General features: G+C 32.4%; 3 protein-coding genes across 3 annotated transcripts; all 3 read left to right on the top strand.

The window, feature by feature from the left end:
* Positions 1-4506: 4506 nt before the first annotated feature.
* On the top strand, positions 4507-6952 carry LOC105975767 (uncharacterized). The gene is made up of 7 exons (XM_013000999.2): positions 4507-4799; positions 5001-5144; positions 5458-5556; positions 5829-5905; positions 5998-6106; positions 6214-6542; positions 6677-6952. Exons 1-7 carry the CDS (start codon positions 4730-4732, stop codon positions 6767-6769), a joined length of 921 nt encoding a protein of 306 aa, XP_012856453.1. The 5' UTR covers positions 4507-4729; the 3' UTR covers positions 6770-6952.
* Positions 6953-7528: 576 nt separating this feature from the next.
* Positions 7529-8811, top strand: LOC105975757 (LOB domain-containing protein 37). Its single transcript, XM_013000988.2, has 2 exons — positions 7529-8080; positions 8178-8811. Exons 1-2 carry the CDS (start codon positions 7897-7899, stop codon positions 8606-8608), a joined length of 615 nt encoding a protein of 204 aa, XP_012856442.1. The 5' UTR covers positions 7529-7896; the 3' UTR covers positions 8609-8811.
* A 9996-nt stretch (positions 8812-18807) lies between these two features.
* On the top strand, positions 18808-21020 carry LOC148768310 (GRAS family transcription factor). The gene has a single exon (XM_088821652.1). The coding sequence runs from the start codon at positions 19447-19449 to the stop codon at positions 20839-20841; it is 1395 nt and encodes a 464-aa protein (XP_088677778.1). The 5' UTR covers positions 18808-19446; the 3' UTR covers positions 20842-21020.
* Positions 21021-21903: the final 883 nt, after the last annotated feature.

The following is a 21903-nucleotide window of genomic DNA, read 5'->3' as shown; positions in this document are numbered from 1 at the left end:
TACGTAGATATTGAATTTCACGAGAGAAGATAAAATCGAATTCAAATGACTACATACAAAATTGATCTTCTTAAATCCCTTACAATTGTTTAATAATAATTAGTTCAATATATTAGAGCTAAATGTAGAAAAAAATTATTGTAAACAAATTCAATTAGTTTGCTACTATAAATTAAAAATAGCTACTCCCTCTGTTCCTAATTAAGTAGATTTCGTTTTTTCATCTTGACACAAGTTTTAAGAATCTCAATAAATATATTTTGATTTTAGGGCAAATTAGTGATAGATTTTTGATATAGTATCGTTGGCCGATTTAGAATTCTCCTAGCTATCAACACGAACTATAAATATACGGAATTCGAGGCCAGCACCCCTGATTTCAGGAAAATAAAAATTACTTATATCATTATGTTGTTAATTAATCGCTTAGCTAGACAAGAATTGTTTAACAAAAAATGATCTTGTCTTGGTAATTGCGTATAGGTCGACAAGAATTTAGCAAAAAATCATGATTGTGTTTAAGAGGAGGATTAGCTTAAATATGTTAATTAATTAATTTGAACAAGTTGAATGGAGGGGGTGTGGCTCGATGAAAGATGCATGGAGGAGATTAATAAAGTTAAATGTCGACAAGAAAATAAAATAAAATAATTAATGTTAGTTTTTACTTTTTTTGTGTGTGTATTATTAATTAATTAATTCTGAGTGCTTGGATAAATTATTGAAAAGTTGATAGCAATAGGGCACCAAGTTGGCTTTGGTGGTGATGAAATATGAATGTCAATTTTGACCCGGCAAAAACTGATTTCGTATCTAGTCAAACAAGATTAGAAAACTGACTACACAGGAATTGAACTTAATTACAAGACCTTTGTTTTTTTCTTATTATTGATATTTTGTCCCCTTCTCAAATTTGTATAATATATTATAGGATATAGATTCTGGTTGCCAAAACAAGATTAATAAGATAAAGATTAAATAATTTAATAAAAATCTAATTATTCTTATCGAACCTCAGGACTTCCGACAAAAAAAACTCCTTCAAAAACAAGATATTCAATGATAACATAATATTAATTTGAGGATATATATATCAACCAACAAAACGAGGCTAAGTATAAATGATATAAATTACTTAAAAAACGAATAAGCAGATCTAGCTACGATGTATATGTTTTGAGCGAAGAGAGATACAGCATATGGTAGCATAGTCAACATTGAGTTTGAAGCTACTACACGTGTACGGATAAGTCAACTCTAGTTATAGCAAGTGGTTATGAATATCTCAATTGTTAGTTTTTTCTTAATTTAGTAAAGATGTGATCAACTCTTTTGCTTGTAAAGAAAAACATGCATAATAAGTAGGGTTTGGATCTCAAAAATTTGTTCATGCATAGATGTATTTTAATTAATAAATTAATTCCCTTTCACTGTTCTACTACAACTTTCGAGAATCGAAAAGTGGATTCTTGTGATTTCTTTACTTCTATAACATTGAGTTCTTTCGTTTTTTTAAATCACGAAACGGGCAGTTTTCTAATTACTAGCTCGATATATCCTCTACAGATAAATCGAACTCAGAATTAATCAAAATAAAAAGATCGATGATTACTATCGAAGCATCGTGATCGTTCGTTAATACAAGCTAGCTAGTAGGACTTCTTCATATTGTGGTAGCTAAGGGGACAAATTCAATTAATACATAAAAATATATTAATTAACGTAATTCAGGTTTTGTACCTGAAAAATATTTGATTCACCGTATATAGAAAAGGCTAAGGAGCTGTCATTTCTTCATTTTTGTAATTTTGCGTGGTTTTGGAGTTTTGTACGCCACGTGTCCGACACCTGCGCCATGACTTGTCTCTTCGTTATCCATTAATATTTAATATTTCCAGGGAGATGACATTTCATGCTGAAATATTTTTGTCCTTTTATCTGCATTTTTTGAAATTTATGTAACCATGCATCGAGTCAGATATAATTAAAGAACATATATAAATATATTTTTTTAATGAAATATATATGAATGATTTATGATAACAATTAACAGACAGTTAATTTAGTTGAGGATCGTAGTTAAAGAAGATACTAACAACTAACAGAAGAAAACTCTAACTACTAGTAGTAACATACATATATTCTGAATAACTAACTTTAACTATACATTATGAATATGACTAATATTTAGGGTTCCTGCAGCTAATTTTAATGCAGGTTTTTATGAATTAACGACTATGTACTAATTACGTACGATATCGATGAAGGGTGACAAGGAAGTGTTTTTTTTTAGCCGTTTTACTAAATGTGCCATGTGTCCCTGTTTGGTTCGTGTTTTCGACCTTAATTAATAATGCATGTGTAAGAAATTTGTTTTTGTTTTCTTGGGTTTGGGTGAAACAATTCATTTACATGTCGGAAAATCTGAGGTGTTAGGAATCTTCTTAGGCCTCGTTTGGTTAGAGAAATTAGCTACTATTAACTAAATAAATGGATTGATGTTTGTCATTTCCAATAACTTAACGAGTCGACCCATTATAAATATTATATTATCGTGCATTATCGTGTTTTTTAGCGAATTAAGAGAATTCTTGTTAGTTTATGTAAATACTCATTAAAATCAAAGAATTCTTGTTATTTTACATCTGGCTATTTTATTTTGTGTCAATGTCCCAAAAAAATTAGGGAACACTGCCCCCAAAACCCCGTTATCTTTTAGCTCGCGCTCTTTTTCAATTTCGGCATCGTCCACCGTATATTTGTATATATGGCAATATTAATATTTGTTCACGTAACAACAAAAATGCATTGCTACATGTCATCAAACGATCGATGGAAAATATTGTATTGATGAAGATTTAGATTGAATAAAGACCCTACAGTATAATTGAAGCATTGATATTTTATTTCATTACAAAAATATATATTTTTATATGTATGAATTAATAATTAGCTCTTTATAAATTCAGAGAGCGATCGAGTGGCCAAAGCATCATCTCATTGATATATCTCCATCACCACAAACTTCAAACAGTAGTACTGTCAATCATCAATCTTGTGTCCAACTAAGCTTCCACATTTGTCGGTAATCTTATTCTCAATTTACTTCTTTGATTTTTACACTGATTTCATATTTGGCCTCATATGTTTATAAAGAACACATTTGGTCCCTCGTGTTTTAATAATTTAACAGTTTCGGTCATTTTTGCCAATTTATCGTTACGATCTGTCAGTTAATGCAGTGACGGGCACATGCTTGATTCCGTTAGTACTAACGGAAAAATTGACGAAACTAACTAAAAGTTTAGAATTTTTGAAACATGAGGGATTAAATGCATTTTTTATGAACATGGAGGACAAAATAAGAAACTGGTGCAAATTTGAGGGACCAAAACAATATTTTTCCCCACTTTTCTTTTTAATAATCAATGGCAGTTTAGATACTCCCTCCATTTCATAATATCTGTTGCTTTGGAGAATTTTTTCTGTTTCATATTATCTGTCACTTTAAATTTCCAACACCTCATTAATTACTTAATTTCCTTTATATACCCGTATTAACTATTTCCAATACCCTTTTTTCAACTAATTTATCTCTCTTATTAATTATAAGTCAATGTCATTTTAGTCACAATGCATACATTTTCCTAAAATCAAGACACATTTAATAAAATTCTTAATCTTTGTGCGAAGCTAAAAAACGACAATTAAAATGAAACGGATGGAGTATTTTATTGATCATGTTATTCTTTTTTAATGGAATGTAGGGGATATATGTAATTAATTATGTAAAGTTTCGGCCCAAAAACTCATCTAGTCCACTATGCAAATCAACAACAAGTTCCGGGCCGTTGAAAATATCTGCACATAGCATTTCCCAACATCAGTCCATAAGACAAAAGTTATAAAAATGTTTTGTGTAAATTGAATTGGGAAATCATATATATATATACATATATATATATATGTATACATATATATATATATATATATATATATATATATATATATATATATATATATATATATATATATATATATATATATATATATATATTGAGATTATATACTGCAATAGTCATATATATATTGAGTTTTATTGATTAAATATTATCTTGAAAATATTATATAATTATATTTTTTTAATAATTATATGAGGCCATTTAAATAAAGTTTAATGAAAATATCAAAATCATTTAGCACCAAGTACCCACGTACAGTTAGACCTCTATAAATTAATGCAGTCGTGATCAATCAGTTTCTATTAATTTAGTGAAATATGAATTTAAAGAAATAATTTTCAGCACGTTGCTCTCGAGTCGGGGCACAAATAACATATTATTTAAGCGAGGCTATTAATTTATTGAGGTTCTAGTGTATCATGTTTACTATTTAAATTGTATATATAAAAAATAATACTAAATTTATTTATTTATTTTTAATAAATAATTTAAGGTCCACGAACATCACGTGAGCGGCGATATAGTGTGGTCAAAGTCTTGAAAAAAGGGCAAAACCAGAAACATACAAAACGGCGGGAAACTACGAACCAACGCAGCCACCACTAGCATTTATTTGGCTACACCGCTTCCGCCACCGATTTCTAGGGTTTCAAACTTCAATTCGACGCACATACATACATTATACATACACATCAGTCGTGTCTCTATCGCCCGCTCCATATAAAATTCCCCCCATACAGAATCTGAAAATTTCACTAGATTCGGTAATGGAAGAGGTTAGGGCTACCTCTGCTTGGGTCGCTTCTCATTCCTCCCATGTCACCGTCGACTCCTCAGGTCCTTCAACATTTTATTTATTTATTTATTTAATTTTTGTTTTCCTTTTTCCATTTCCGTACTGCTAGATGTTAAATTCTACGCCGCCATGATTTTTTGGAATTTCGTTATGTTAAGTAAATGCTCTGTTTTGTCATTTTGATTGGTTTCAATTTCGTGTGTTTGGAAGTTGAAATTGAATTGGGGGTTACGCTTTTTTAGGGATTGAGAAAGTAGCGGAAGAGATGAAAGATTCGATTCCGAAGGTGGAGTGGAATTTCGAAGGAATTCATTATTTCGACAACGGTCCTCTCACTGTCCAGTATCTGTTTGTGTTGGATGCACTGAATTTCTGCTTCTGGCCAGGTGAATTTTTGTTAAAATACTAATTTTTTACGTTGGCTGTTTTGTGGTTTTATTTACTATTTGTTAGTATCTTGTTCATCGATATAGCATTTCAATTTGTCGTATGGCTCTTATATACTGTACTGGCAGCTCTGGTTTGATTGATAAAGATAAGCCCCTTGCTCACTGTTTAAACAGAAAAAAAAATCATCAGTTGGTTTTTTAAGATTGTTATGCCTTGTTTGGTTGAATGTCGACTTTTAATATATAATACTAAGATTCATGGTTTGAAAGTGAAGAGTGCATCACTAATGTAATTAAATTTATGTTCCAGATAATGAAATGAGTTATGATCATTTGGCTGCGGGACTGAAGGAAGCTCTTCAGAACGATAAGTCTGCTTTCGATGCTGATCGTCTCCAAAAGTACACTGGTACAAAAATCGTATCAAGCATTTTTCAATGTTTTATTTTGCCTAATTATCTTAAAATGTTATGTCACACTAATCTGAAGATATTTGATAAGAGAGGATTAAGATTGGTTACAAATATTGCTTTGTTCTGTTTGTATTTCACCTTGGCGAACATATTGCATTTCATCTTTTTTTTTTGGCTGTACATCACTCGTATGGGTGAATATGTTTTGACAATTTTGTGGTGCTATAAATTTCATGAAATACTTACGGAGAAATATCGTGGTTAACAGGTCCTGAACTACGTAAAATGCTGAAATGGCCTAGACCATTACCTTTGGAGGATGAGCGTGTGCGCTTAATGCACGAGGTACTACTTTCTTTAATAATGTGACTCCATATTTTTTTGTTATTCTTTAGTTTGTATAACTATGCTAATTACTTATTCACGTGATTGTTTAGGTGGGATTTGAGCTGGAGAGATCATTTGATGGTAAAGCATCTAAACTCGTCGAGTCTTGCGAAAAATCAGTTGCAAAGCTTGTTGCTCTCATCACCAGTCACTTCCCTGGTAAAATCAATGCAATTACTTAAACCTCGTTTAAGATATTTACTTTATACGCATTTTAATTATCGATACTGCCGAAAGAAAAAGTAAATTTGTTTGTGATGTTATAGGATTCCGGGACCATACAGTATATAAAGGGCACCAAGTTTTCCTGTACAAAAGAGCTCAGATATTTGCTGCAGATTTATGGGGTGCATTCAAAGGTCAAGGATTTGGTGAATTCAGCGACATAAAATCAGTGACGATGTTTGCCGATTATATCGTGCCTGCAGTTCTTGAGCAGCTTGGAGTATTAAAATACAGCCCTTCTTTGTCCAGTGTGATTGAGTCTAATAGAGAAATCAATTCTGGAAGCGAGGAGGAAGTCGAACTTAGAGCATGCTCGATACACGCAGTGGAGGAAATAAGGGAGACGATTCACAGAAAAACGGGAAATCAGGTTAAGTTTTATCGCCATTGCTTTCCCGCGAAACTTTAGCATGAATAAGTTACTACTTGATGTAGGGAATTTCTTTTATGAACGTTTTTCGTTTATTTGAAATTAATTGTTTGCTCGTGTTTCTTTTCATCCAGGTTTTGAGTGTTGAGTTGGATCTCTGGTTATGGGCATTTGGTGTTCAATGCCCGTCTCTTCAACATCATCGAACACTCTCCATATATTATTGACTTGACTGTTGGAGTTGTATCTCTGTGGATTGTATCCAGTTTCTGGTCCGATGATTTTGGTAGAAACATAGATTATATTTGCCTGGCAGATTCTTTTGTTCTCAGGTTTGAGTATTGAAAACTCGAATCACTATGAATTGCGAACAGTACTGGATTTTTTTTATTGGTGGTTGAATTAGAAAATATCGTAGTTCATTGATACAACTTTCCTACAAATTAGCATGATTCACTTATTTTGAATCTTTGGCTGTGTCTTCGTTGCTCATTGAGGCTAGTGTAGAAATTGGAACGAAAATTTTCAAAATTCTGAATTTTTGGATTGGAACTGGAATAAATAAAAGACATTAATTTTTTTCGTCTTGATTTTAATTTTCAAAAATAATTCTGAAAATTCTATTATTTTCTAAATAATAATAAAATGGAATGGGCCTTGGGGACAAAGAGAAGCCCAAGACAAATCAGGAAAAGAGGTCAACTGCCCTAGTCTTGGGCTGTTTGAAGGGCTTTAAAGTCAATATGGACCTTGACACACACACACACACACACACATATGTGTGTGTGAACCCACAAGATGAAATTCCTAAAAAAATGCTGGATTTGATTTGACAAATTTTTATTTTGGAATAAGTTTTTTTCATTACATTTTTCGAATTTTTTGGAATAAAATTAGAATTTTAGGAATAAACTTAGATTTTTTCTTATTCTTTTTGGAAGGTATTTATTTGATAGTTGTAGAGTAGTAGCAGCAGACTTGTGGATAAATAGAGTGGGAAAAATAAAATGAAAAGTGAAATAGGATATCAACTATCAATTGTGTAATCCAACGGTTGACGACAGCCATCCGCGGAAACACGGAGCCGTTTTCGCCCAATACTTTGGAATCTAACCGTACCGCGCACAAACACACCCACGCGCCTCCACTTCCTCAGTCAACACACACACACACACCTATGACCTAACCCACTAGATCATCTCCCTCTTCTTCTATTCTCCACTTCTTCTTTACTCTTTATGTATCCTCCATTCTCTCTCTCTCTCTCTCTCTCTCTTCTTTCTCTCTCTAATTCTTCTTGAAAATATCTACATGTCCGGATAGATAATCTGCAGGGAATTTAATATATATCATCATGAGCTGCAATGGTTGTAGGGTTCTTCGAAAGGGTTGTAGCGATACCTGTATTCTGAGGCCTTCTTTGCAGTCGATTGAAACCGCCGCCGCACAAGGCCACGCCACCATCTTCCTCGCCAAATTCTTCGGCCGCGCCGGCCTCATCTCCTTCATCTCCGCCGTACCCGACACTCAAAGACCTGGTAATTACCTACTCATTATATTGAAGCTGCAGATCCACCATATATAATATATATTATTTTTAATTGTGTGTGTGTGTGTGTGTGTGTGTGTGTGCAGCTCTTTTTCAGTCCCTGTTGTTTGAAGCTGCCGGAAGAACAGTGAACCCCGTCAATGGTTCCGTGGGGCTTCTGTCCTCCGGAAACTGGCATATCTGCCAATCCGCCGTGGAGACCGTCCTCCGCGGCGGCGCGTTGAAGCCACTTCCTGAGTTTATGGATCCCGACGACAGTTCCGAGTGCACCGACATCATGTTCAAAATCCAAGACGATCCTTGCCGGAGTACTTCACTCCCCAAGGTGCAGAAACGCCGCCGTTCACCGGACGATGACCTCGATCTGAGCTTGTCGCCGGATTTTACGGGCAAGAAAAGCAGCCCTTTGCCTGAGAAGCGGCGGCACGGTAGCCCATCTATGAATTCGGAGGAATCTCTAACGACTACCTGCCAAAATCAACCACCTACCGAAATCAAGCTTCTAAACCTCTTTTAATTAATTAATCAATTAATTTAATTAGGTCGTAATTAAGAATAAAAGCTGCTAGAATTTCTTTTAATCTCTCTCCTTTTGTTTTCATTTTTAGTTTTTCTTTTTATTATTCTTTCTTCCATTAATTAGGGGTTTTGTTTCTTGAGTAAAATCGCTGGCACAAGATTTAAATAAGTGGAATAAACACGAAGTATTATTATAATTAATCACACTATAATTATGATAATTAGTTGACAAATTAGGCCAAGATAATTAATTAATTATGTTAATAGTGCTTGTCAAACAGCTTAAGCATTTGCTTAAACTTGTAAAAAGTTGCATGCCGCGAAGGTTCCTCGATGAAGCTGATTGGCCAAGAAAATATATACACTAATTTGACCTACTAATTCATACTTATCTAAATTAAAGAACAATAATTTTTTTTTTTGAATTAAATAAGAAAATTAATCATGGGTTTGAAAACACAATTGGCCTTTATTAATGTTGTTGTGTTTGGGACATTTGCCGCTGTCAGAACAGCTTTGTTTTGAAATAGAAAAATAAATCAATTTGCAAAAGAGATAGAATATTGCCTTTTGGAGGTGGCAAAGAGGCGTTTTATTATTAATCTTTGTACCATGATATATATATATATATATATATATATATATATATATATATATATAATAATTAGGTGTTGAGTAAGAAAATTGAACCACTTCATGCAACTTGTGGTAATTGGAGAGAGTAATCATGACGAGAAATTTAGATAATTAGGTTTATGTATCCTAATGGAAATTACTATAAATTAAATAAAGGACTTTGCTAAATGGCCAGAATCTGGTTGGCCAAAATAGCATTTATTTCATTTTTTTGGATTTTTTCATATATTTAATACCATTTATGCCCTTAGTTGTTTTGGCTCCAAGATTTACTCATAATTTCTTTCCTAATTTCCCTTCCTATTTTCCCTCCTAAAATATAGAACCCCTCAATTCTAAATTTTTAGTTTTCACGTACAGTAAAAAAAAAATACATTATATCAATTCTACAAGTTTCAATAATAATAATAATAATAATAATAATAACCAAAAATGACGAAATATTATTATTATTATTATTATTATTATTATTATTATTATTATTATTATTATTATTATTATTATTATTATTATTATTTCTACAACAAAAAAGGACGAAATATTCTCATCTACTTCACTATTTTGAAAATGGGTTGCAATGAAGAAAACTTAATCGATTCAAATCTTACGATTAACAATTTGATTTTTACGATATTTACGAATTATATTGTATTACTTTTTATGATATAATTCAATTAAAAATATATTATACTTTAATTATAATTAGTTAGTGTCATTAATATGTTCTTGTCAACACTTTTTCCCTCTAAAATATAATTATACCAAGTATTAAAATAAAAATAATAACATAGTATTTTGATTCTACTAATCATCTATATAGTTTTATTTTAAAGTAGGAAGATTAATTGGAATGAGTTATGATCTATTTTTGTTAAAATAAACATCATCTACATTTTTGTTATATATATATATATATATATATATATATATATATATATATATATTATTGTCAATAATTGTCCTATATACAATAATCAATAATATCAATACGTTATTTAATAATTGATGTCAATCGATTAATTTTTTTGAATAAAGTTTAATAATTGAAAGGACTTGAGTATAATTAATACAAATCTTACTATTTAATTAACTAAATATTAAAAGAAAAATCACATGTAGTATTTTTATTCTACTACTAATATATACTTTTGAAATAAACATCTGATATTATTTTTTATTAAAAATTATCACACTTTCGATTTTAATAACATAGGTGAGCTTGTATTAAGTCATGCATTAGCATATAGTTAGTTAATTCAATTATTTGTATTTTTCAATAGTGGAGATTAATAATAATAATAATAATAATAATAATAATAATAATAATAATAATAATAATAATAATAATGAATATAATAATTAATGATAGATGTTTGGGAGTATCGAACAACGACTCTTTATATATTTTAAATTTGTATATGATATTTTATAATATATTAGTGAATAATAATAAATAGAAAAATTAATAATTTATTTAACATTATTTAAATAATAATTATAAATCATTTTACACTATAATGTTATGGTATATATATATATATACATATATATATTTGAAGTAATGTCCTTAGTATTTTATCTGCCCCGGTGGTTTGCATTGTTGTGTACATGCGCGAGACCTGAGTTCGATTCCAGGTCACAGCATTTTTGGTAAAAAAATCTGATTCAATATCCGGGTCCCAGTTATTTTTGGTAAAAAAATCTGATTCAATATCCGGGTCCCAGTTAGGAAGGAAATTGGAAGTTGTGTAGGAATGTACCAAAATATTCAAATTTAAATATTAATTGTATAGGGGCAAAATAGTAATTATACTTTATTACTTTTTTCAATATTACAAAATTGCCATTTTCTGGCTAGCCAGAATCTGGCCATGTAGCTTTATTGTTAAATAAAATTGTGGATTAATTTTTATTTTTTTTAATTTTGTTTTATGAATATTTCAAAAACAAAAAAAGTACTAATAGTTTGATTTATTGTGCAAGTTGGTATGGTCCACGTCTGCATCGGTGTCTTGTTGGAAGAATTAATTAAGTTGTGATTATTAATTAATTTGTAATTAATGTGGTCGATTAATTAAAATCTTTGTTTTAGTCCCCTCACTATGAAATCTATATATATACGACGACAAAGCTTTATATATCTGTGGTTCCTATGTTTGAGGGTCTATGCAAGTTGACTGCAAATTTATTATTTTATATTAATTATTTGTCATCATAAATTTATTATTGGTTGAGAATTTATATAACTTATCATCATCGATCTGTGATCTGTATCGATTTTCCTGAAAGCTTCTGCCGGATGATGGCGAACGCCGCCGCATTCGTGGTGGCCCCTCGCCACCCTTTAATTGTAGATAAGGGGGATATATTAATACTTTATTATTTTTGTGTGACGTGGATTTCATTGAACTTGGACAATGGGACAACACATTTCCAAGTTTCTTGGTTCAGATGTAGGCCTATCAACATTTTTATTTATTTTTACTTTTAAGTGATTAATGAAAAGTAAAAATATTTGAATTTCATTTGAGAATTTCTGATTTTAGAACAAGTTTTTTTCTTTCAAATTTTTTAAATTCCTTTTTTTTTTTAATATTCCCTCTATATCACAATAACTGATTTTTTTTATAAATATTTTTGTTCCATATTATCTGTCACTTTAGATTTCCAATACTGCATTAAATGCATTTTTCCTGTTTTAACCTAATTAATGAAACTCTAATCATTATTTTTATCTTATAAATTATTAAATAATAAAGGTTGTTTTAGTCATTTCTATATGATTTTCACCTTAGCACAAATCTTAAGAATCTCAATAAATATGTTTTGATTTTAAGAAAATAGGTATTGATGGACCAAAAGACCCGTGTTTATTAATTACTGCAGGAAGTGTGCTATAGAGTTAATAAGGGTAAAATTGAAAAAATAAGCAATTAATGCAGCATTGGTATTTTAAGGTGACAGATAATATGAAAAAAAAATACTCAAAAGAGACAGATATTATGGAACAGCTGGAGTACTTTGTTGGACCCCTTTGTCGGCCACAAAGCGTGATGGCAAGTATGTGGCCTTTCATGTGGTTTCAAGGCCAATTACTTTCGAGGCATCCATTCTATTAAATAATTCATATAATTATAGAACAAGGAAAAGAAATATTTAATTTATTCATCACTTAATTCATATATTGTTTTATTTACTTTTTGTGTTTAAAGAAAAAATTGAGAATAGTGACCACTAAACAAATCTAAAATGGTGAGAAATTGTATGTGGAGGAAAAATATAATGAATCTAAATCGATCATGACTAGGATATTAATCAGAGGTGCATGCATGCCGACTCACATGAATCTAAATTGAGCACGTGACTTATTTTTATGTTATTTTCCTTGAAAGAAAAATGATAAACGTGGAAACAAAATGAACTAGATTCAGATGTATGTACAATGAATCATGATCAAATGAATATATATATATATATATATATATATATATGGTCTCCAATACAACAATAAAAGCTTGCCTTTTAATTTAGCGAATGATATCCTCGATCTCTACTTAAAACATTTCTATCTATAACTAATATGCCAAATATTGTAGTGATACTCTAAATATCCAAGTTTTGCCTAACTAATTTTGGGGTGGACGTCTCTTCCTAATTCGTGTACCTGGTAAACAACTTATAAAATCTTACGTCTGATAAGCTTTTTCACGAGATGATAATTTATTACGTCTGATTTTTAAAGTTAAATTTAAAAGTGTTTGGATAATGAACTTATAAACAATTTTAACTCATTATAAGATCTTCAATAAAAAAAAAAGTTGGAGTGAATGTATTTTCTAAAAAGACCTTGAATACTTTCCAATAGCTATTTTTACAATTTTTAAGATTCTTTTAATAAATTACCAAACATTTTGGAATAGCTTATAAACTATTAAACATCTAAACTATTTTTAACAGCTTATAAGCTTAGCCAAGCACCCTCTATACCATACTTCATGAAAAAATTACCTTTATTATTAACAAATTAATTAAGCTTGTGAAAGAGAAAGTAGAAGCATAAGCATGGAAATATTTGGTAAATTTGGAGATAATCTTTTAGAGTTATACAATGGGCCACTCATTATCTATAGGCCCATTAATAAGAATGGGCTGGATAACTCGACAAAGTGTTGAATTTCATTTTACTCGAGATAGGCTTTCTACTTCAAATTTCCCTCCTATAGAAAATTATCCTAGTTTATTACAAAATATATTTAAATATTACAAAATGTATTGCAATAAAATATTTATAGTTTCATTCAAAATTTTCTAATTCAATTTAATTTTTTAATTGTTTTATTTGATTTCATTTCAATTACAATTTTTGCACACTCAGTCAAATCTTCTTTGTACTAATATATGTTCTCCTGATAGTGACTAGACCATTTCATGTATGAAATCATACAACATCAATCCTTTATGATCCAATGACATTCCACCGGCTTGGAGATTCCGTTTATGAATTATTTATTATGTATTTTTCTTTACTGAAATACTAAATCCCATTTCAGTTTTACTAATACTGTTTTGACTTCGAACGTGATTTTGACCCTTTTCTATTTTAATTTTAGCAAAATGTAAAACACGGAAACCGTAGCTCTCTGAGTTAATTAGCTTTCTTATCGAATATTAATCAACTAGATTGAATGTTGGGGTGACAAATTTATGCATGAATTAGCTGCATATTGAATATTAGATAAGTCAAAGCATTAAAGTTGTGGATGATATATGTTCATTGATTAACTTATATGTTTCTCACACGACTCCCAATCGTGGTGATTGAAATTGGATTCAAAAGCTAACTCAAAGAACTACAATTTCCCTGTTTTAAGTTTTGCTATATTCAAATTCCAAAATAGTTAAAATCATCTTTAAAGTGAAAACGGTATTTTTTAAACTTAAACGATGCTTATCACATCCCCTTTCTTTACCTAGTTCTTTTCTTAGTAAATTAATTTGTGAATCAATATATATTTGAATTAATGTCAACATACGTCTATTATTAAGGTAGTCAATTTATGCATTTCGTCTGTCAATTTATCGATTTAGTCGAAAAATACTCAAACAACTGTGTGTGCGATGGTTTTGATTGCTGAGACTTGATGTAATATGTAATACTCTTGATCAATATATTGCTTATTGTTTAATTAGCGGACTCATCGAGTCGAACCACAATAAATTAGTGTTTAGGTTGTGAGTGATTGTTTGCGTTTCTGTCACACACACATTTTTTATTTCATAACAATTCATTTGTCAATTCATAAATTTAGTCGAAAATACTCGAACAACGTGTTACGGAAAAATAATAAATTGAGAAATTATTTATTTCTTTACTGAGTACAATATTAATTAATTTAGTAATGATTGGGTAATGTAAATCGTACTCACGGAATATAATCAGTGGCGGAGCCACCCTTTGGCAAGGGTGGGCTCCAGCCCACTCTCATTATTTAAAAATTTATACTATATATTATATCTATATATAATTAGCCCCCCAAATAGTTTAATTTAGCCCACCCAAGTAATTTAGTTTAGCTTATCTATCAAAAAATTTATGTTATATTAGTTGAAGTTTATAATTTGTGGTTATTTTATGCTATTTTATGTTAATGAATAAAAAAAAAATCGGGGGCGCTGCCCCCGAACCCCCGTCAATGTTAAGCCCACCCACCCAAGTAATTTAATATAGCTTATATTAGTTTAAGTTTATAAATTTGTAGTTATTTTGTGCTATATTTTTATGTGAATGAATCAAAAAAAAAAAAATCGGGGGCGCTGCCCCCCAACCCTCGTTTATGTTAAGCCCACCCTGTCTCGAATTCCTGGCTCCGCCACTGAATATAATCCACCAAAAACCAACCAGACAGCATCAATGCAAAACTTACACGAAAACCAAAACCAAAACCTAATCTCACCCTTCTTTTTTTCTTTTTCTGTGTAGTTAGATACAAAAAACCGTGTCTCTATACATTTGGCTTCCATATCATCTAGGCAATTAATTCCATTTAATTTACCTCGTTTTATTACAACACTAATAGCATTATTCTTCAGACATTCATAAAACATTAAATTCATGTGCTGTTTTTCTGGATCAAATGTAGAGAAATCTTGTGGGTTCATCGCATCTTTTAGCCACGTGCATGGGCATGGTGTTAGTGTTACATTAATTAATTAATATTCCACTAATTTACTTTTATTTGTTTTAAGTTTGATGCTCTTTGTTTTGCGTGTTGTCTGAATTTAATTAGCACCAGTATTGGATGGTGCAGAATTTTTCCTGTGGGAGAAATTCCAAAAATTAATTATTAAAAATTGTTTAATTAATTTGACACAAATTAAACAGGGTGTCCTCTAGTTTTTGTATACCTCAAAATTATCGATATGTATTATTTAATTTAATGAATTTAACTTTACTTGATTATCCCTTTGTGCTTCCCTCAAGATTCTTCTAATGCTCACATTCTATTAAATTCTATTAAATTAAAAAAAAGGACAATATGGGACAAAAAGTGAGTCAGCTTTTCTCCTCGTGCTTTTGGATTTCATAATAATTTGTATTTTTATTTTATTTTGATCTATATGATTATTAATTAGTTGTAAGAAACAACAATGGGAATATTATTTTGATTAAATTGATGGTACTATTTGAAAAATAGAAATGCATGGACTAGTCTTTTTCAGCATGAACTATAGATATGGTGTTTATATTGAAAAATTGAGGATGAATATGTAGTTTTTTGTTGTGATATGTTATTTTCCAATGTGTTTTATATTCGTTTAATAAATTCTCGTTGCCTATATACGTACATCTGAGTGTGTGGAAAAGTGTGTTCTGTGTTTTTTTAAATTTAATTTGTTTATGATGCTGATGTAAGCTGATTGATTTTCAGATCAAAGGCAATTTTCTCTGATCGAGGAAGTGATTATAATACAATAATCTTTTTTAATAAGGAAAACTCGATTATCATAATATAACAAACTACAACAAATTGGTTTTTTTTTTTATTTATTTAAATTCCTCATGATCGTATTCGAGCTTTGCCCGATAATCAAGTTATGAAGGTGAGCGACATTTGATCGTAAGAAGTAATTCGTGATTCTAATATATGGTAGCTCTCATGTGATGATGATAAATCCAATATAATATAATTTTGGCTTAATCAATTTCTCTCGACTTTGATACCCTATTGAATGACCGGATCGTCTAAAATACGGGAAATATGAATGTCCCGAGTGGTCTATTAAAAGGTGGGGTATGGTTGGCATTTAGGAGACCCAAAGTTTTCGATCAATTTCATTTTATTTTTTTTACTTATTGTACTTAATTTATTTGTTTTGGTAAGAAATTTAAAAAAGTGCATCACATGTGGTGTGGAAGAAAGTCCATTTATATATAAATTGAAAGTATATAAAAGAGATAAAATATTAAATATGGACCCTAACACACACACACACACAGAGAGAGAGAGAGAGAGAGAGAGAGAGAGAGAGAGAGAGAGAGAGAGAGAGAGATCTTCACATGATAGTGTTGGAAATGAAATGGTGTTGGGTCGCTTACATGACAGGGTTTCTTCGCTATTTCTGGTGGATATCAACAATTCCTACTGGATAAGCTTTTTTATTACATTTCATTTCCATATTTCTCTTCCTTTTTTTTCCATCTCTCTCTCTCTCTCTCTCTCTCTCTCTCTCTCTCTCTCTCTCTCTCCACTGTGTGTGTTTTTGTGTGTGTGTGTGCATGTATGTGTGCATGAGTGTGTGCGAGTGACCCACAAACAAAAAGAACACACACACACACACATATTTTTTAAGATTTATTTTCGATGAAATAAAACCTAGATGTAAAATGAAAGATATATGTATATAAAAAATAAAGTTGGAAATCTAGAAACAGGGAGATATCATCATATCCTAATTCCTATCGGAAAAAGACCCTTAAAATTGTTTCTATTACATATGCATGCACAAATCTTAGGCTGCCTCACTCTTTTGAGGGCCCATCGATTGCGAAAACCTAACATGCATCTCTCTCTCCTTTTCTTTTTTATTATTATTTTATTTTATTTTTTTTAAATATTAATTATTTTACAACGAACCAACATGCAGCTCTATTTATTTAATTTTCTTTAATTATTAGTCACTCTCGTTATTCTTGGATATTTTTATTTTACATCAATTCTTGTCTCTATTGCCGTATATTTTAGACCTAGCTAGGATTAGGCCGCTTGATAGACCATTATATTAAGACCTAAAATTAGGTTAATTAAGAATCATGAATTCTAATACAAAAAAAATAAATATTTTTTCTAGCTTCTACAATTATGGCTCCATATTTATCAAAAAAAAAAAATTACAATTATGGCTCCATGCACCACATTAAATATATATGATAAAAGATGAACCGTCTTGCAGGCCGGATGATTTAACGATGTCTTGCAGGCCGGATGATTTAACGGTTGGAACAAGTGAGTCCGTATCAACTGACGCAGGATTCCTTTGTCAACAGTTGTTAGATAAAACTTGTTATACATGCATGATCAGTCTATAGTATGGTTTATTTACGTTCTCTCGTATATATTTTAATCAAGAATGAGAATAATATTTTAATCCAAACCAGTCCACATCATTAATAATTCCAGTTTTGCTTTTCATTGTCTAAATTAACCACTTTTTCAGAAATAGTGTTGATTACTAATTTAAATTAGAAGTATTTTGGACATGTTACACCACAATCAACTACAAGTCTTGTTCTCATATATAATAAAAATCCAAATATGATAAAATATCAACTAAATTCCAAATGTGGTAAAATACAAGGATAATATAATCATAATTTTCAGCCATCAAACAATCTCATATTATAGTATCATTTATATTGTCGTTTTTTTTTTCAATTTAATTAATCAATAATATGAATATATATTCTCAAACAAGCTCTACAAGGAGGCAAAGCACTATATAAATATTTCATTTTTTCTAAAATAACCATTCACTTCAGAAAAAAAGTGTATCGATCTTGATGTAAGTATTAATTCTCAATCATCAACTATTTAATTTTTTCAATGATGAATATTCAAAAATTAGAAAAGACTTTATTGGAGATATTAATATTACATGATATATTTCCCTAACAGTTTAAACTGTTGGTTGAGATAGTCATTCAACATAGCTATCCAAGAATTAAATATAGGGTTATCAGTATGACCGATACCCAATAAAAAGGAGTTTTGCTATGAATCTTTTTGCTACGTTAGAAAATTGTTACGAAATGTATCTTTTACAATTGCAACAATCTGGGGGTCTTAGTAAATGCTAGAATTTGCTGTAGCGAAAAAGTATTTGATATGGCCGTTTACCGAAAAACTTTTGTCCCACCTGTATTCGGTACTCGGTACGAAGAAAATTCATCATATAAAGTTAATAAAAACAAAAAAAAAAAATTATGGCACTGGAAAGTTACAAATTGAGTCTAGTACATACTTGTAGAATATATAGTTGTACTCAATTACATAAATATATAATTAATAATGGATGCGTATAAAAATGATTTGGGCATGATGATGTATAGATATAGCCCGTGAGTAAGCCAAACCAAAACTGCTTTCAGTCTTTACTCTTTGTTACATGACAAATTCCAACTCCCACTTCCTTACAAATTTATTCCCCTTTTCGCCGGCCACCATACTCCACCGCTTCCCCACCGCCCCTCCTCCTCCTCCTCCTCCTCCTCCTCCTCCTCTTCTTATATATATTCACTTCTCTTCTCTCTCTATATTTTTTTCTCAGCTAGCTCTGCTGAAAGAATATAATAAAGCTCTGCAAAATCAAGAAATCAAGAATCAAGATTTCCGACAGGTTCTTTTCACTGCATGGATAAAAGAAGAATAATTCTACTTCCGTGAAGCTGAAAAAAGATGAACAGTCAATTTGTATTGCAGAATTAATTTTTTGTTCTTACAAACACAAAAAAATAATAATGGTTCGTTTCCCAATGGCCAGGTACCACTACTAGTCTTGTCCCTTTCTTTCCTTTCTGTCTCTCTACTCTCTCTTCTCAATTCACTTTCTCTCTCTTCAAATTCACTTTCTCTCTCTACAATACCTTTTTAATCTTGAAAAAAAAAAGACGCGTATACGGTATACCCCTTAATTATATTCCACATGATGCAATTCACGGAGACTTTTCCTCCTCCTCCGCCGCCGTTGCACCAGAGTAGTGTTATCAGTACTACTCCGCCTTCTTTTAACCCGATGAACAAGAACCAAGTTTTGCGGGTCGGGTCATGGCCCGGTTATTTTCCTACATCTAAGTCTCTGCAGGGGAGATTGGGCGACGCCAATTGCATGGAGCAGCTGCTGGTCCACTGCGCCACCGCCATCGAGACCAACGACGCCACCCTCGCCCAGCAGATCCTCTGGGTCCTCAACAACATCGCCCCTCCCGACGGCGACTCCAACCAGCGCCTCACCTGCGGCTTCCTCCGCGCTTTAATCTCACGCGCCGCCATGTCCGGCAACTGCAAGCTCCTCTCCGCCGTCGCCAACGTCCACGCCGCCTCCGACCCCACCACCACCTCCACCCACAGATTCTCCATCATCGAGCTCGCCAGCTTCGTCGACCTGACCCCCTGGCACCGGTTCGGCTTCACGGCGGCGAACGCCGCCGTCCTGGAAGCCGTCGAGGGCTACCCTGTGGTCCACATAGTCGATCTGAGCCTGACCCACTGCATGCAGATCCCAACCCTGATAGACGCCATCGCCGCCCGCCTCGACGGCCCGCCGCTGGTGAAACTCACCGTCGCCGGAGCCATGGAAGACTTCCCTCCGATGCTGGACCTCTCGTACGAGGAGCTGGGCACCAAACTGGTGAACTTCGCCAGATCAAGAAACGTCGCCATGGAATTCAGGGTCGTCCCTTCGACCTCATCAAACGGGTTCTCTTCTCTGATCGACCAGCTCCGAATGCAGCAGCTCCGCCGCGCAGAAAACGGCCGCGAAGCCCTAGTCATAAACTGCCACATGATGCTCCACTACATACCCGAAGAAGAAGAACAACAACAACAAACCCTAACCTACGAAACCGCCGCCGCCTCCCTCCGGACAATGTTCCTGAAAGCGGTACGAGGTCTGGACCCGACGGTGGTGGTGCTCGTCGACGAGGACGCCGACTTCACGTCGGGAAACCTGGCGAGCAGGCTCCGGTCGGCGTACAACTACCTATGGATACCGTACGACACGGTGGACACGTTCCTGCCACGTGGAAGCAAGCAGAGGCAGTGGTACGAGGCGGACATCTGCTGGAAGATCGAGAACGTGGTCTCGCACGAAGGGAACCGCCGGGTCGAACGGCTCGAGCCGAAGAGCAAGTGGGTCCGGAGAATGAGGAGCGCCGGATTCGGCGGGGTTGCATACAGCGAAGAAGCCATTGCAGAAGTGAAGAACATGCTTGATGAACACGCAGCTGGGTGGGGGCTCAAGAGGGAAGAAGAAGATCATCTCGTGCTTACGTGGAAAGGCCATAATGTTGTTTTTGCTACTGCTTGGATACCTATTTAAAATTTTTTTTTTTTAAATAATTAATTTTAATTTATCAGCTGAGTTTAATTTCAGATGTTATCAGTTATTTAACATGTAGGTGACTGTTGTTTTATTTTCGGGAAAAAACGGTACTCGATCGATCTTGATCTCGATCGATCATATGAATCATATGATATTTCGTTTTCTTTGTTTTGTAATTGCAATTTCTGACATTTATGTATGCATTAGTATTTGGTATTCATAGGAAACAAATACACAGAAAATTACGTACTTCATCGTGGATTGAGTCGAGTCACTGATTAGTTCGTTGTAATACATACTAAACGAAAACGTGAAACGTAACCATGATTAATGTTTTTTTAAAGAATATTTTTAACGGTTGTTATATCGAAAAGAGTTTGAATTAAAAGTGCCTTTTGCTCCGATCAAAAGTTTTTTTTTTATACAAGGGTTTCTTGGGAACAAACGGAAAGTTTTCGGGCTCATGTGCTCTAGCTCGAGTTTTTCAAGCCCTTAAGTTTGAGCTCTGAGTAATTTTCTTTGTTATTCATAAGCGCGAACTAATATTAATTTTTATTTGGATTATAAATAGAACTGAAATGTTAAATGTCGTCGTTTCAATGTCACTAATGTCGTTTTGACTTCGAACCTGATTTTGACATATTTCTATTTTGATTTTGGCAAAATTGAAAACACAAAAACTGTACTCCTTTGGGTTAGCTTTCTAATCCAACTTAAATCCGCTAGATTGGATGTCGTATGACAAAGTTATGCATGAATGAGTCACATTTTGAATTTTAGATACCTCATTACATCAAAGTTGTGGGCAATATCCATTGATTTATGTATATCTTTCTCGTCCGACATCCAATTTTGGTGATTAAAGTTGGATTAGAAAACTAACTCAGAATACTACAAATTCTATTTATCTGGTTTTGCAAAATTTGGAATTAAAAATGATCAAAATCACGTTTGAAGTCGTAACGGTATTATTAAAGCTCGAACGACATTTATTATACAATTTATCCATATATATATATGTATATATATATATATATATATATATATATATATATATAT

This window comes from Erythranthe guttata, chromosome 8, assembly GCF_056151865.1.
Source record: "Erythranthe guttata isolate IM_541 chromosome 8, IM_541, whole genome shotgun sequence".
Classification (NCBI taxonomy): Eukaryota; Viridiplantae; Streptophyta; class Magnoliopsida; order Lamiales; family Phrymaceae; genus Erythranthe; species Erythranthe guttata.
Note: the sequence above shows the minus strand (reverse complement) of the source record. Positions and strands in the feature narration are given on the sequence as shown.